The sequence below is a fragment of the Rana temporaria genome, chromosome 9 (genome assembly GCF_905171775.1).
Source record: "Rana temporaria chromosome 9, aRanTem1.1, whole genome shotgun sequence".
Classification (NCBI taxonomy): domain Eukaryota; kingdom Metazoa; phylum Chordata; class Amphibia; order Anura; family Ranidae; genus Rana; species Rana temporaria.
In genome coordinates, this window is record NC_053497.1 from 158,264,559 (window position 1) to 158,282,791 (window position 18,233).

At 43.4% G+C, this 18,233-nt stretch overlaps 1 protein-coding gene across 1 annotated transcript in view; it reads left to right on the forward strand.

Annotated features, from left to right (window-relative positions):
- OLFML2A (olfactomedin like 2A) overlaps window positions 1-18,233 on the forward strand; it is an 858,109-nt gene that overhangs the window by 407,428 nt on the left and 432,448 nt on the right. Inside the window, exon 3 of the mRNA XM_040324870.1 lies at window positions 16,353-16,460. Within this exon, the coding sequence (XP_040180804.1) occupies window positions 16,353-16,460 (108 nt within the window). The remainder of the gene's footprint in view (window positions 1-16,352; window positions 16,461-18,233) is intronic.

Consider the following 18,233-nt stretch of genomic DNA (forward strand, 5'->3'; position numbering starts at 1 on the left):
TACAAGGCATCCGGATCGCCATAAATTTTGTCTTTCATGTCTGTCTATTGTTTGTGCCTTTTATGTGGTTTCTTGTTGCACTTTGTATGAACTAGGTTCACTAGTGCAGTACTGGCCGGCCACTGCTAGTAGGTTTGCAAACAGAGCTTTTCAGCCCAAATGGTAATATTCTTTGATATCTCATTTTGTTCATATATTTGTAAATTTTCTAATATTTAATTAAACTTTTTATATCTATAATATTTTCCGTCACTGCCTCAGTTGTCCCTTGGGATGCTATCTCTTGGTCTCCCTATGGGATAACATCCCCCTTTCTTATATGCATTGTTTTGGCTATGGTGGTGATCCCCAATTTGTGGATGTGACTATTTATAGATCAATGAGATATTAATTTTGTAGTGGTTGGTGGGGACATGCTCATTCTTTTTGATGTTCATTTGTGAAGTAGCCTCTAGTTGTTCAGCTATACCTTGGAGTGCATCCCTGTTTATAGTTAAGGATCCTCTGTTGACCATAGTAAATATAATTAATCCAATCTACATTCCTATTGGAACCCTCTTTATCCCATTACTAAATTAAATTTCATAAAAGCAACAACTTCACCAGATTACTGTATTTTTTTTCTTCTTACTATACTTTCAATCATAAGCATTTTAATTTTGCAGAAGAACATTAATTTTATATTGGGCTTTCTTAAATATTTTATTTCTAAAAGACACTAAATTATATTGAATTACACTATTTTTCAGAACCAATCATACATGTGGTTCATCAACTGAACCACATGTGCTCTGTCACTATATGACTGTTTAAACAAACATAGCAGCCTTTAGTTCTATCCTTCAGTGTAGACAAACATACAGGAAGTTCCACCGTGCCCATATATGGATCCATTTATAAAGGCACAATATTTCTTCCCGATAAATACATTTGTCAATCCAAAGCCTGAAAAGTGACATTTTTGATTCACCATTGTGGCCCTATGACACTGCATCATTTCAGTCTCATAATTTTATCTATACACTATTTTAACCGACCTTTCTTTTTAACATCCAGTTGTCACTGGACAAAGCTTAGTCAAAGCCATGCAAATTAACACCTCATGTTTCCTTAATAATAAAATGGCGAAAGCACCCACACATTTTACTAAAATACCAATGAGAGAGAGAAAGAGAGAAGGAAAGAGAGAGAGAGAGAAAAAGAAAGAAAGAGAGAGAGAGAGAGAGAGAGAGAGAGAGAGAGAGAGAGAGAGCAAGAGAGAGAGAAAGAAAGAAAGAGATCTCTACATTAAACAAAAATACTAAATTAAGTAGGGCTTTCTTTAGATTTTTCAAATGATTATGTATTCAAGTTATCTCTTATTATTAAAAAAAGACTTGCCCTATAATAAGCTTTATAGTTCACTTAATATTCACTCATTCAAAAATCTCAATGAACGCTCAAGAAAAGTTATTTAGGCTCAAAAATGTTTTAAAACCATTACTTCTAGAAAGCCACATGTTCTCCGGTCTCTACACTAACATTCAGCGTGTCAGGCTGTGTAACGTGATCTGCATCTCTATGCTAGAAGCACATTCCTTCCCTGCTCTCCAGAGAAAAACATCTGCTAACTACTAAACCGAATCTTGCAACCTTTGTATACCATACATCATACAATGTGATTACAATCAAATTGTATCATTTTTCTCATTTTTAACCCTTTTTAAAAAAAATTTAAACATGTTTGGTTTGTACATCTGCCAAAAATCATGTACATTACATTATAATATGACGTTTCTTGACTACAGCAGTGACAAAAATTGTTTAACGGACAAATCTTGTGAAATCCACAGATCAGTTCCTGCGCATGAACTGACCGGCGTTTTCCCCTGAGAAAATTACTCCAACAAAGTCCTTACTTTTATCGGAAATACTCAATTACAAAAACTTTTAACAATAGTTTTTTTTTCTACAATTTTTGATAATTTTAGATTGAACAAAATGTTCATATTTTAATATTTTTCCTGGGGAACCTTACGTAAATTAGAACAGTCTACTACCTTAATTTAACAACCAAACCCCAGTTTAGAATATTTTGTAAAAATTGCTCAATCCTCAACTTATTATTTACTGCAACCAAATCTGTAGGACTTTATGTTAAATACTAAATACCATGTTGTTTACCATTATCTGAATTTTAAAAATTTCTTTACACAATCTTAATTAATAATTTTCTCTTAAAACTTTGTTCTGTTCCCATGTTTGTGCTTTGAATGACATATAATAACACATTTTCAGTTGTTTAGGCTAAAATATTCATAAACATTTACAGGCAGTATTTAACTTAATTTCCTCATTAAAGAACTTCTTTACACTCTGACATTAATTAACTAATTACCCTATGGAATACCGCGTTTCCCCGAAAGTAAGCCCTACCCCGAAAATAAGCCCTATCTCGATTATCAGGGTGGGCTGTAATATAAGCCCTACCCCGAAAATAAGACCTAGTGAATCTCCTTAACAACACTTTTAAAATGTTGCCTAGTGTCTCCGTTTGCTGCTATATTTAAAAGAAATACGTTTTCACTCACTGCTGCCCCGCCGGAGGTCCTCTTCTCTCCTCCCGGCTGATTAATGCTGCTTCCTCTTTCGTTGCATGTCAGCGCGCATCTCGGCTATTCCCTAGTGTCCCGTTGTAGCTGCTACGGTATATTTAAAAGAAATAAGGTTTTCACTCACTGCTGCCCCGCCGGAGGTCTTCTTCTCCCCTCCCGGCTGATGTCTGCTGCTGCTTCCTCTTTCGTTGCATGTCAGCGCGGATCTCGGCGGATCTCGGCTATTCTCTCTTTCCTCCCCTCCTCCCTCCAGCAGTCGTCTTCGACGCACTGACGTCAGCGGCAATCTCGGCTTTTCGTTTTCCTCTTCTCCTCCCGCTGACGTCTGCGCCCCCCTCCTTCTTTGCACGGAGCGGGCTGACGTCACTGCAACACCTCTAATCATCACCTCAGAGAAGAATAAACGCTGGTAAACAGGTATTTTTAAAAGTATACCGTACCAGTACCATATAAAACAACACTGGACCTCATACAGTACATACAGTACCATAAATAATGATATAAAAAACGAACTCCTGACCTGATGGGGGGGTGGGGGTGGGGTGATACCTGAGGGGAAGACAAGACACAGAATTTAACAGATTGTAACAGAAAATAGAGAGGGATAAATGACACAGCACAAACACTGTGTTGTTTATCATGCTTTAAAGGAACAGGATTTTTTTTTAAAGCAACAACCATCCAGACAGACTTGAGACTTTTTGCGCACTTTATGTGTACCGTATATGGTATTAATACAGTACGGTATTTTGATGGAGATGCAAGAAATTCAGGCTGGCAATCAGGGTTTGGAGAGTTTTGATGATATTCCAGAAGAAGATGACATGGTTGTAATTGAATAAATGTTGTTTAGGGAGAGCTACCGTACCATATATTGCTGTAAATGAGAGATTAGGACCAATGGTTCAAAGGAAAATGAAAATGAAGATAACTGTACCGGTATTTGAATAAATGTTGTTTAAATGTTGTTTAATGTACATACCGGAAATAAATAAGCCCTACCCTGAAAATAAGCCCTAGTGTGTTTTTTTGGACAAAATTTAATATAAGACCCGGTCTTATTTTCGGGGAAACATGGTATATCACAGTGATTATGGGACTCAAAACCTGTAGTTACTTGGTCTCTTGATTCGGGACCCCCCTTGGGACCCCTCTGGCATCTATATATCAGGGCCTATAACACACATATATCAACTATATTCCAAAGAATGTTTTCAAAGGAACCTCTTAATCATCACCCAATCATCAGGGAGTATACAGTGAATATCGGTACCTAAATTAGAACCTGAAATGCGAGAAAATACTCGTACACGGATATTAGTTAATTATTTTACAAGACCGGTCACATAATTTCTCAAAGTATCAGACTGTAATTGCAACTGTCATGGATTATAACAACCTAATTTAGAGACTGTTTCAAACAAGATTTCAAAAGGGGATAATGAATGATTCCCCCTTGGGGCCACTTTCCCACTAGCTGAGGGTGGTAAGGTATGTGAGACATCTAATGTAGTACCCAGGACCTTCCATATTTCTTTTGTAACTGTAGCAATGAACGCAGGGGCTGATCACTCTCTATCACTCTCTATCACCTCAGTTACCCCATGGAGCCATCAACATACAAGGTGAGTTAAGGCATTGGGGTCGGGGCACACAGGACAGAGGGTAGGTGAGCGGATTCCACCTTCATGAGTTCAGAACAATCATGTTTATCCAGGGTAGGAGTAGGTAGGTCTGCATCATTCTCTTCTTTCTGTGTTTGTCCAAAGACATGGCATGATACCCCCCTTGGACAAAACAAAGGAGAGAAAAAGGGTTGGTGGGTTACAGAGCACAGAATCTGGCATGGGCAATGGGCTGGGGGCAGGAGAGGATGCCATCTGCATTAACAGGGGATAGAGGGGGTAGTGTAATACTGAGCACATGGGGTTGGGACAGGATGGGGCAGGTCGGAGCAAGGCCTGTTTGCAGGGGGATGGACCTCCAGCACAGAACAGCATTCGGGCGGAGCCCATGCTTCCACAATAGCAGTGGTGTTGCTCAGCATACATACAGCAGCTTAGACCTTGGGCAGATCACCACTCGGTACAACAGCCAGTGTTCGATAGGTAATACCAACAGGGAAAGCAGCAGGGGCACATGGTCTTGAAGGGGCAATAACCGCAGTAACAGCCCTTGGGCACCACATTATAACAGGGAACAAGCCATATATGTATCAGATCGTGGGTCACATACCACCATCAGGGTAGGTAGGTCATGGGAGGCTATCTCAGCTGAAGTGGCAGGGAAGGGGCAAAAGGAAGGTTGGCCTTGAACTCAGTGATAAATACAGGCAGGGCCCCACAGATCACACAATCTGACCGATAAAATGACAAAAATCAGTGAAGGCTGGACATCATTTAACATCTAAATTACGCTCAGCATAAGAAAATAAGCTTCAAAGATAAGCATCGTGAGTTACTAAAATTCCTTCTTATACATCAACATTAACAGTTGCTGTGAACGTGAAACAGATCAAACGAATTGACATTTATCTAACAAAGAAACAGTTGCAATTCATCAGTCTGTCTTTTTTTTTTTTTAAACCTTTTTTTTTCCCTATGTGTTTTTTATGGCTTGGCCTCTAACAGCCAGCAGACATATGGTTAACAAGACACACAGCAGGAAAGGGGGGGTGAAGGGGGATTTAGTAAGCTGCCAGAAGCAAAGCAAACAGGAGAATACACATACACGGAGTGTTACTTTAAATCAGTGTTTCTCAATTCCAGTCCTCAGGCCCCCCCAACAGGTCAGGTTTTCAGGATTTCCATTATTTTGCACAGGTGATTTGATCAGTTTCACTGCCTTAGTAATCACCACAGCCTTTTCATCTGAGGGAAATCCTGAAAACCTGACCTGTTGGGGGGGCCTGAGGACTGGAATTGAGAAACACTGCTTTAAATGAACTTTTACGGAGCACACAATAACTGATAACATACAACAAACAACAGACCAGACACAGTTGGGCGAACATTAAGCTACACACACATAGCTAGAATATAACTATTTCAGCGATCATTTTTGACACACTCCGTGCTCCTTTCGTCTGTATGGAGGTAAATATTATATACACAAATATGCATTGACACCATAGATTTGCTTTCTTTTCATATTAATACAGAAAGGACAAGGCATCTGTGACCATTGCCACCCTCTCTAAATCTCTGTCTGTGCAAAGAGAAGCCAATCTCATAATTACATATTTGTATTTATAATAGTATGTGCACATCTATAAATCTGGGTGTGTTTTTTTTTCCCCGCTAGGACGTTTTTTTTTCTCACACAGAGGTAGCCAGGCATCTGTGACTCTCACGGGTCACCCTCTTAAGCCACTCTGCTGCCAGATAAGGTAACGGTGCCACCCCCCTTCTACAGACATACACCTGAAATAGCCACATTCAAATCATAAAACATAAACGTCAAACGGCAGAATAGGGACGATGTTTAGCACAAATGTCCTTGTGTCCTCGTGTCATACAGGGATCCCCATTGAATCTCACAGGGGCTTCATTCTTCAGTCGATGGGGTGGGCCGGAAGGAGGGGGTTTAGGAGTGCAGTAGAAGGGGCCAGCTGTCTTCACTTAATAATTTCTTGAGCCGAGATTTTAACCCTATAATGTCTTTTAAAACCACTTGCCGACTGCCGCATGTATATGTACGTCCACAGAATGGCACGTACAGGCAGATGGGCGTACATGTACGTCCCCGCCTTTCTGCGAGTCAGGGGTCTGATAGGGACCCCCCCCCCCCCGCTACATGCGGCGGTCGGATACCCGCGGGGAGCGATCCGGGACGACGGCGCGGCTATTTTTTTATAGCCGCTCCGTCGCGATCGCTCCCCGGAGCTGAAGAACGGGGAGAGCCGTATGTAAACACAGCTTCCCCGTGCTTCACTGTGGCGGCTGCATCGGTCGAGTGATCCCTTTTATAGGGAGACTCGATCGATGACGTCAGTCCTACAGCCACACCCCCCTACAGTTGTAAACACACACTAGGTGAACACTAACTCCTACAGCGCCACCTGTGGTTAACTCCCAAACTGCAACTGTCATTTTCACAATAAACAATGCAATTTAAATGCATTTTTTGCTGTGAAAATGACAATGGTCCCAAAAATGTGTCAACATTGTCCGAAGGGTCCGCCATAATGTCGCAGTCACGAAAAAAATCGCTGAACGCCACCATTAGTAGTAAAAAAAAAAAATTAATAAAAATGCAATAAAACTATCCCCTATTTTGTAAACGCTATAAATTTTGAGTAAGCCAATCGATAAACGCTTATTGCGATTTTTTTTTACCAAAAATAGGTAGAAGAATACGTATCGACCTAAACTGAGGAAAAAAACTATTTTATATATGTTTTTGGGGGATATTTATTATAGCAAAAAGTAAAAAATATAGATTTTTTTTCAAAATTGTCGGTCTATTTTTGTTTATAGCGCAAAAAATAAAAACCGCAGAGGTGATCAAAAGAAAGCTCTATTTGTGGGGAAAAAAGGACACCAATTTTGTTTGGGAGCCACGTCGCAGGACCGCGCAATTGTCTGTTAAAGCAACGCAGTGCCGAATCGCAAAACCTGGCCTGGGCATTTAGCTGCCTAAAGGTCCGGGGCTTAAGTGGTTAAGGAAAGTAACAGCACTGTAGTATATTTTCACACATACATATGTAACATTTGAGTAGCTCAGGAGGAAAGTAATCATAACACAAAAATATTCATTTTAGTAACTTCCATCACAGTCTGTTACAGCGTGATGAATGTGCTTACTCCATTATGAACGATAGTTTTACCAGAACGAGCGCTCCCGTCTCATTACTTGCTTCTGAGAATGCACGGGTTTTTAACGTCGTTTTAGCCCACACACGATCATTTTTTACAACCTGAAAAACTACATTGTTTAAAACGTTGTTAAAAAATGCAACATGCTCGAAAAAAAATGCAACATGCTCGAAAACAACGTTTTTTTCATGACGAAAAATTATCGTGTGTACGCGGCATAAGGGTGCAAATTCTTCAATTTTATCGATATGAGACAATTTAGGTGACTATGGATGAAACATATCTACCTGTCTGCCTTTCTATGCATGAATCGTTATTACAAATTAGCCTTTGACCTTCCAAGTGGAAACAAAGATATCACTTTACCACTCCCCTTAAAAAATAAAACAAAAAGATTTAATTGGATGAGATAAAGATGATATTGTCACTGCTCCTCCTCTCCACCTCGTCCAATCAGAGAATGTCTTGTATGCATTGAAAAAAATACAAGGTGTTTTATGAAGGGTAGCAGTGCCAAGTGAGCAACACCCTGTGGTCAGTGTACGGAGATGAAGCAGCACACACAGGAACCATCAGATTGCAGGACTACCACAGTAATTGTCAGCTTCTTCAGCTAACTACCAGGTATGAAAAAATGCATACTTGTTCCAAGCTAGACCAAAGTAAGTGTGCAATAAAGATCATATCTGGAGTTCAACTTTTAAAAGGGAATTACAAGCTTTTAAAAGGGAAATTATGACCAGTTCTCTGACCAGTCGGTATTGTATGCTGTATGAGAACTTTGGTAATGGAAACAGACGTACACAGTACATTGTTAAAGATAAAGATGGTTGACATAAATCCTCTACCAGTCCAGCATGTTTGAAATGTTGGTATAGGACCAAGTGAAGAGCACACTTAGTGACCAATTGACTTAATGACCTAGTCAGAGGAACGGAACTCTGTCATTAAAGTGTTTGTTAACCCCCCCAAAAAAATGTATCTTGTTTTTTTAAAGCATGCTAAACAGCACAGTGCGTGTGCTGTGTAATTTGGCCCTGTGTAACAACTGTAATACCTGGCTGATCCTGCCTGGCTATACCCTTCCCCCTGTGAACTGCCCACGATAATCGGGGCTCCTGAGCCCTGACACTGTGGTCCATTTACATGCCTCCATCAGCCGCAGCCTGCACTCTTGTGTCTGTGTCTCCCTCTGTCCTCCTCCTCCCTTCCCTCCTTGCCTGTCAGCTCCCCAATCCTTCCCTCCTGCACTAAAAATAACAGCAATTTTCTTTTATAGTTCCCTCTGATGTAGAACAGTAAGCTCCCCAGTCCTTTATAAAAATATGCAGTATAATAGCTAACTTCAGAGCACCTTTCGGCGATCACGTGACTGTCCACCGGTCTCCTCCTCTCCTCGCCTCGACTGACGTCACTGGGGGTTTTCCAGCACTTCCCCTAGAGCTATCACATCAGGAGAGGAGACCAGCGGGCAGTCAGCTGAGCGCTGAACGGTGTTCTGAAGTAAGCCATTATACCACATATAAAGGACTCTATAAAGGACATCCACTGGGGAGCTTACTATTCTATATCAGAAGGAACTATAGCAGAAAATGTTTTACTTCACAAACTCTTTAAGTGGGGGCTGTCTTTATAGCATAAAACTGCTACACAAGCCACTTTGTAATTTGTTGTTGTTAGAAATGATCTTTCCATTTCAATCCAAAGCTGCTGTAATATTCTAAAACTGTCAAGTAAACTAAATGCAATATGCCAACCAGTAGGGATGAGCCGAACACCCCCCCCCCCCCCATTTGGTTTGCATCAGAACATGCGAACAGGCAATTAATTTGTTTGAACGTCCGAACACCATTCAAGTCTATGGGACTCGAACAAGAAAAATCTAAAGTGCTCATTTTAAAGGCTCATATGCAAGTTATTGTCATAAAAAGTGTTTGGGGACCTGGGTCCTGCCCCAGGGGACATGTATCAATGCAAAAAAAGTTTTAAAAATGGCATTTTTTTTCGGGAGCAGTGATTTTAATAATGCTTAAAGTGAAACAATAAAATTTAAGCCCCCCGCCTGCAGACCCCCACAACCACTGGGCAAGGGTTGTGGGGATGAGGCCCTTGTCCCCATCAACATGGGGACATGGTGCTTTGAGGGGTTACAGACACCCAAAGCATCCTTCCCATGTTGAGGGCATGTGGCCTGGTGCGGTTCAAGAGGGGCGCTCTCTCGTCCCCCCCCCCTTTTACTGCGACCTGCCAGGTTGCGTGCTCGGATAAAGGGTCTGGTATGGATTTTTGGGGGGAACTCCACTCCATTTTTTTTTATTTGGGGTGGAGTTCCCCTTAATCTCCATACCAGACCTGAAGGGCTTGGTAATTGAATTTGGGGGGACCCCCACACTTTTTTTTTAGCAATGTTTTTTAATGCCTTTTCTCTGTATTGCCGTGAGCCGACAATTCATTATAGCTGCAAGTGGTTTTAAATGACTTTTTTTCCTTCAGAAATTACACTTTGTGCATGGACAATCCTAAGCACGGGAAACAAACGCTGCTTTACAGGCATACTATACACACCCTCTAGCTACGGAATTTAAAGGAATATTTCACTTTTATTGTTTCACTTTAAACATTATTAAAATCACTGCTCCCAAAAAAACAGCAGTTTTTAAAACTTATTTTTGCATTGATACATGTCCCCTGGGGCAGGACCCAGGTCCTCACACACTTTTTATGACAATAACTTGCATATAAGCCTTTAAAATGAGCACTTTAGATTTCTCCCATAGACTTTTACTGGGTGTTCCGCGGCTTTTTGAATTTGCCGCAAACACCCCAAATTGTTCGCTGTTCAGCGAAAGGGCGAACAGGCAATGTTCGAGTCGAACATGAGTTTGACTCGAACTCGAAGCTCATCTCTACCAACCAGGTGTACATAACACCCCCAGCAATGTAATGTCAGATTTGCTAGCTCAGCTCCTTACATTGCTTTTAATCTCTGCTCACCAGTATATGTACACATCCTATCCGATGTTTGTACCATTTTTCTTTCCATGATCCTCATACTTTTCATAGGGTGTACATGCCGGTCTACACTATCCACACTTTGGACAACTTCTGTCTGAGGTCCAGTGTCCAACCTTGGAGCTCCTCTACTCGGTTCTTCCTGCTTAATTTACCTACTGCCGCTGGCATGTGAGTCCATGCCATCCGGTAAGAGTGTTTACCACTTATATCGGGTGAAGGACACACTATCCATGGTGACCCAATTGTGTCGTTTGGTTATCCCATATTCCTTTGCCTCTGTATTGGACCATACCTCTGAGCCCTTCTCCCAGTGTGGACTACTCCAGCATATTGTGGCAGTAATACATCTTTATAAGAACTTTATTCACTATCCAGTGATTTCACTTTTCCATCTGGTTGTCCAGGGAACTTTGCACTTTTGCACCCAGCACTTTAATTTAGCACTGTGGTTCAATTCATGCACTTTATGATATATCTTGCACATAATATATATGACACTATCATTTTAAGCGCTACACTATGGGGGTTATTTACGAAAGGCAAATACACTTTGCACTACAAGTGCACTTGGAAGTGCAGTCACTGTAGATCTGAGAGGAAGATCGAAATAAGAGGAAACGCTGCTGATTTCTATCCTCCAATCATGTGCAACCTAAAATTCATTTTTTTTTTTTTTTCCTTGCATGTCCCCTTCATATCTACAGTGACTTCACTTCCAAGTCAAGCGTGTCACGATCCTACGGGGTAAAATGACCGCACCAGCCAAGCAGACCCTGGCTGGAAAAAGCACCCAGAGGCGATTCAGTTCGCATGAGTAGCGCTATACAAGTCATTCATTCAAGTGCACTTGTAGTGCAAAGTGGATTTGCCTTTAGTAAATAAACCCCTATTTGTTATAAAATAATAGGAGGGAGAGTACATCACCAGAAACCTGAGCGATGCGATTATACCTGTTGAATTTATCAACTTATCTGTAAGTAACAAAACATAGGATTTATTTACTGTATCATGCCAAGAGTTCTTCATCGCTAGCCTCAATGTACTAACACTAAAACAGACAAAATTATGAATGTGACATACAGTTATACTTAGCACATTGATGAATTCCTCTACATAGTAATTACTGACTAATGTTTGGACTCCACAAAGAAGCCTTTGAAATCAAAGTGTGGTAAATGTCACAGGCTCTCACTAAATGTGAGCTGGAAAAATACATAAGAGAGGATCTTTTCTTCTTCACATAGCCACATCAGTGCTTGTGCTGGAACTTGTGATTCACTGAAAAGAAAGGGGGCAGACTGTTACTGTTCAGTGGGGACTGAAAGTAGTCAGCGCTATCATATAGAACTATATGATTAATTATGATATTATTCATGTATTATTCATGTTTACTTTTTTTTTTCAAATATTTGCCGCCATTACTGTACATGCACAAATGTTTACTATGTACAGATGCCCCATTCACTGAGTTTAACGGCTTTTCTTGCAGTTTAGGGAGTTTTCCTTCCTTTGGTATTGAACCTATAGTTAGCGAAACAGCCAGGTAGCTAGCATTTTCTAGAAGGAACGCAGGCATGGCAGCTTATATACTGTAGCTAGCAAGCCAATGTCCATTCCAGAACAGGCCATGTTGGAAATATTAAAAAAACATTGCTAAAGAAGCATCTTATTTATTACAGGTACTTATATAATGTTTCACCATTAATTTACACAGCACTTTACATATATACAGTGGCGTCTGTGAGGGGGGGCGGGCCACACCCGGATGACACCGGCCAGAGGGGTGACACCCACGGGTAGCAGCAGAGGCGTATTAAGTGGGGGAGGGGGGGCAGGCCGCCCCAGGTACCACACACTGTGGGGTGTCAGGCCGGCACCCCCCTCCGCGATTAAAATGGTGGCAGCGCCGCGGGTTTAGACAGCGCCGCAGTGGCACAGTGAGAGGCACAGGCAGGGAAAGGCGAGCTATAGTGGCACTGTTGCGAATCGGCGATACAGTGGGGCGCAGGGTGACACCGCTCACCGCTGCACCTACCATCCCCTCCTCTCGCGGCCGCGGGCTGTCTGATACCGGATGTCACACAGGCACAGCCAGGCCGAGCAGCAGAGTGAAGTCGCCTCCCCCTCCTCTCTGTTTATTTGTAAACAGGGGTAGGGAACCTGCTGTGCATGTGTCGGCCACTATCCGAAGGAGGACACATATCAACAGGACACCCGCCACGCTGATCAGAGGTACTGAATGGGGGCATCTACACTGAACGGGGGCTACACTGAAGGGGGGGCTGCACTGAATGGGGGGCTGCACTGAAAGGGGGTCTACACTAAACGGGGGCTACACTGAAGGGGGGGCTACATTGAAGGGGGTGCACTGAATGGGGGCTACACTGAAGAGGGGGCTGCACTGAACAGGGGCTATACTGAAGGGGGCTGAACTGAAGGGTGCTACACTGAAGGGGGGCTGCACTGAATGGGGGGCTGCACTGAAGGGGGGTCTACACTGAACATGGGCTACACTGAGGGGGGCTACACTGAAGGGGGGCTGCACTGAACGGGACTACACTGAAGGGGGGGCTGCACTGAAGGGGGTCTACACTGAAGGTGGGCTGCACTGAAAGGGGGCTACACTGAAGGGGGGCTACACTGAAGGGGGGCTGCACTGAACGGGGGCTACACTGAAGGGGGGATACACTGAACAGGGCTACACTGAAGGGGGGCTGCACTGAACAAGGGCTTCACTGAAGGGGGAACGGGGATCTGTGTAACATGCATGAGGTCCAGAGCTGCAGGATGCTGTGTAATGCAAAGGGGTCCAGAGATGCAGGGTGCTGTATAATGCAAAGGGGCCCAGAGGTGCAGGGTGATTTGTAATGTAAAGGGGTCCAGAGGTACAGGCAGCTGTGTAATGTAAAGGGGTCCATAGGTGCAGGGTGTTGTGTAATATAAAGGGGTCCAGAGGTGCAGTGAAATGTAAAGGGGTCCAGAGATGCAGGGTGCTGTGTAATGTAAAGGGGTGCAGGGTGCTGTGTAATGTAAAGGGGTCCAGAAGGGCAGGGTGCTGTGTAATGTAAAGGGGTGCTGGAGGCTATGTAATGTAAAGGGGCCCAGAGGTGCAGGGGGCTGTGTAATGTAAAGGGGCCCAGAGTTGCAGGGGGTTGTGTAATGTAAAGGGGCCCAGAGATGCAGACTGCTGTATAATGCAAAGGGGCCCAGAGGTGCAGGGTGCTGTGTAACGTAAAGGGGTCCAGAGGTGCAGGGGTCTGTGTAATGTAAAGGGGCCCAGAGTTGCAGGGGGTTGTGTAATCTAAAGGGGCACAGAGATGCAGAGTGCTGTATAATGCAAAGGGGCCCAGAGGTGCAGGGTGCTGTGTAATGTAAAGGGGCCCAGAGGTGCAGGGTGCTGTGTAATGTAAAGGGGTCCAGAGGTGCAGGGTGCTGTGTAATATAAAGGGGTCCAGAGGTGCAGTGTAATGTAAAGGGGTCCAGAGATGCAGGGTGCTGTGTAATGTAAAGGGGTGCAGGGTGCTGTGTAATGTAAAGGGGTCCAGAGGTGCAGGGTGCTGTGTAATGTAAAGGGGTGCCAGGGGCTGTGTAATGTAAAGGGGTCCAGAGGTGCCGGGGGCTGTGTAATGTAAAGGGGCCCAGAGTTGCAGGGTGTTGTGTAATATAAAGGGGTCCAGAGGTGCAGTGTAATGTAAAGGGGTCCAGAGATGCAGGGTGCTGTGTAATGTAAAGGGGTGCAGGGTGCTGTGTAATGTAAAGGGGTCCAGAAGGGCAGGGTGCTGTGTAATGTAAAGGGGTGCTGGAGGCTATGTAATGTAAAGGGGCCCAGAGGTGCAGGGGGCTGTGTAATGTAAAGGGGCCCAGAGTTGCAGGGGGTTGTGTAATGTAAAGGGGCCCAGAGATGCAGACTGCTGTATAATGCAAAGGGGCCCAGAGGTGCAGGGTGCTGTGTAACGTAAAGGGGTCCAGAGGTGCAGGGGTCTGTGTAATGTAAAGGGGCCCAGAGTTGCAGGGGGTTGTGTAATGTAAAGGGGCACAGAGATGCAGAGTGCTGTATAATGCAAAGGGGCCCAGAGGTGCAGGGTGCTGTGTAATGTAAAGGGGCCCAGAGGTGCAGGGTGCTGTGTAATGTAAAGGGGTCCAGAGGTGCAGGGTGCTGTGTAATATAAAGGGGTCCAGAGGTGCAGTGTAATGTAAAGGGGTCCAGAGATGCAGGGTGCTGTGTAATGTAAAGGGGTGCAGGGTGCTGTGTAATGTAAAGGGGTCCAGAGGTGCAGGGTGCTGTGTAATGTAAAGGGGTGCCAGGGGCTGTGTAATGTAAAGGGGTCCAGAGGTGCCGGGGGCTGTGTAATGTAAAGGGGCCCAGAGTTGCAGGGGGTTGTGTAATGTAAAGGGGCCCAGAGGTCCAGGGTGCTGTGTAATGTAAAGGGTGCCGTGTAATATAAAGGGATGCAGGTTTTTTTTTAATGTAAAGGGGTCCAGTAATACAGGGTGCTGTGTAATGTAAAGGGTCCAGTGATGCAGGTGCTGTGTAATGTAAAGGGGTCCAGTGATACAGGGTGCTGTGTAATGTAAAGAGGTCCAGAGGTGCAGGGTGCTGTGTAATGTGAAGGGATACAGAGGTGCAGGGGGATGTGTAATGTAAAGGGGTCCAGAAGGGCATGGTGCTGTGTAATAAAAAGGGATCCAAAAGGGCAGGGTGCTGTGTAATGTAAAGGGGTGCAGGAGGCTGTATAATGTAAAGGGGTTCAGAGATGCAGGGTGCTGTGTAATGTAAAGGGGCCAGAGGTGCAAGGGGTTGTGTAATGTAAAGGGGTTCAGTGATGCAGGGTGCTGTGTAATATAAAGGGGTCCAGTGATGCAGGGTGATGTGTTATGTAAAGTGGTCCAGAGATGCAGTTGTGGAGAGGGGGTACACAGAATTGACAAAGAGATATTAAAGGATGCAGAGGTATGCAGCGGGGCACAGTGGGGTGCTTTTAAATTTTAATGTGGGGGGGTGCCAGATATAGGATCTGCCCCGGGTGTCAAATGCTCTAGGTACGCCCCTGGGTAGCAGCACTGGTAACACTGCCCGCTGCCATGATCTGCTCCTCTTTGATCTTATGGCTTTGTCCCTCAGCAGAGCGGACCGAAGCTGCCTCCACCTCCTCTCTGTTTACATTCAAAGAGGAGGAGTCCGAGACACACACACACCGCTGTCTGCGATGTTCTGAGGTCTTTTATCTCTATTATATGTACATAGACATATGCGGGGGGTGCTATGGGAGAGGAGAGGGGTGTCTATACTGAGGGGGGTCTGCACTGAGGGTGGAGTGTCTATACTGATGGGGGGTCTGCACCGAGGGGGGAGGATTCTATACTGATGGGGGGGTCTGTACTGAGGGGAATTCTATACTGATGGTGGGGTCTGCACTAAGGGAGGGGATTCTATACTGATGGGGGGTTTGCACTGAGGGGGGTGTCTATACTGATGAGGGTCTGCACTAAGGGGGGATTCTATACTGGTGGTGGGTTCGCACTGAGAGTGGTGTCTTTGCTGATGGGGGGGGTTCTGCAGTAAGAGGGGGGATTCTATACTGATTGGGAGGTCTGCACTGAGGAGGGGGGGTGTCTGAACTGATGGGGGTGTCTATTCTAATGGGGGTCTGCACTGAGGGGGGTGTCTGTATTGATGGGGGGGTCTGTACTGAGGGGGAGGTCTATATTGAGGGAGGGGGATCTGTACTGCACATTAGTATTAAACCAGAGATATAGATAGTGACCATGCTTTGTACAGATACAGTACATTTTTGCTATAAACGTATAAAATATTACTGGTCACTTTATATTGTGTTAATTAGAAAAAAGAACCGTCAAAAAAGTTGTCTTTGTAGAATAGTCTATGTTTATGAATATATTAATTTGTACTTTTATTTTTTTTTAGCTGCAGTCTATGGTTGACTTATTGGAAGCAACTTTGTACAGCATGGATCTTATGAAAGTACATTCCTACATCAACAAAGTTGTGTCACAGATGAACACTCTGGAAGAGGTAGGAGCAATTATCACTGAAAGTATGCTTAGTTTACAGACATCTGCTAAGTCATCTGTAAAGGTTTGCCCCTGAACCGGGCACACTTGAACCAGTATAAGCAAAAACTGCAAAATGTGTGTGCCAGGTTTCCCCAAAATAACAACTAACATACAAGATATATACATAAAGGGAATGTTGGGGGAAGGGGAATAGCAAATGTTCGCTAATTTTATAGGTTTGTCTCAGGGAATACCTATAATTGATCATATACCCTGTTGGGTTTCGTTGCTGTAACCGATATATACATCTATTAATAAGTAAGGAAAGGACTGGGGAAGGAAAGTGAGCTAAGAAAATATCACTTAAAGGGGTTGTAAAGGAAAAAAAAAAAATTGCCTAAAATTAATGTCTGCAAGGTAGACAGACAGAATAGGGTAATGATTCTGTTAAAAAACGAGTAAATACCTATTAAATTCCTTCATCTTTATCACCTCCAGCATTCTAGTTTCTGTTCTCTCATTCACTTCCTGGTTTGGGGTGCTGGTTCATGTAAGAACTACATTTCCCAGTATGAATTGCGGCAAGCCCAGTAATTCACACCTCTTTGAAGTCTCTAACATGTAGAGAGCGTCCTGCCACACACATGTAGTTCCCAGGAGGGGGTGAGCACGTTACCGACCACCGCAGTAAAGCCTCCCATCACGGTGGTCAGTAAAATCAGACAAGCAGGAAGTGAACAAAACAGAGAAGAAATAGAGCAACTTCTGAGCAAAAATTAACAATGAGGAAGTGAAAAGAGGAATGTCTGCAGGTAAAGGGTGCTTATTATGAAAACATTTTTTTTACTTTACAACCCCTTTAAAAAGAGGTTACCTTTAGCAGAAAATAATGATCCTTGCCAAGAAAATATGATACAACTTAATTTATTCTGGTATCATTAAGTCTTAGAAAAGTGCAATGGTGGAACTCAATAGTACAAAAAGTTAATCTTTTAAAAACAAGCTCGCGATTGGCGGTATACTGGTAATGTATTAACCCTCCTCTGACTGCCCAACTCTATTGGATACCAGAATCAGGTACTCTGCATATCAATGATTTAAACCTCTTGCTGTCAGCCTTTCTTTACTCACCAATTGTGACAGGACTGTTTATGAATATACAATCAGTGCCGAAAAAGCTTACGTTATCAATGATCATTGGACATATATAACCAGGAATGTTCATGTATGGATTACCAACTAATATCACTAACCAATGCATGCGTATGGTTCCTTCATTGACATTAATCAACAAGGATATTCCAGAGTTAACCCCTCGATCCAATTAGTAACTCCCTCCCCCCTCCCTCTCTCCCCTCCCTCCCTCTCACTCCTGGGGTCCAGCCACTAGTTAAAGCACCCATTGGCTCTGATAAAGAAGGTGTTATCAAATTATTTTTTTTTGATTCACATAATCTCCTTTTAATAAATGTATTTGATGAACCGTTTTGGATATGGTGCATACTAACTGTGGATGAACCGTTAAAACGTCCGGACTGGTGCTGTTATGTGTTGTACCATGTGTGTCCTGTTTGTTACATATGTTCATGATAATTCATGTTCTTTTTAAAGATTCATTTTTTGTACTATTGAGTTCCACCATTGCACTTTTCTAATGCCGCGTACAAACCATCACTTTATGTGATGAAAAAAAATGACGTTTTTAAAAACGTCACTTTAATTAATTGTGTGTGGGGGAAAATGTCGTTTTATGTCTTGTAAAAAACGACCAAAAAAAATTGAAGCATGCTTC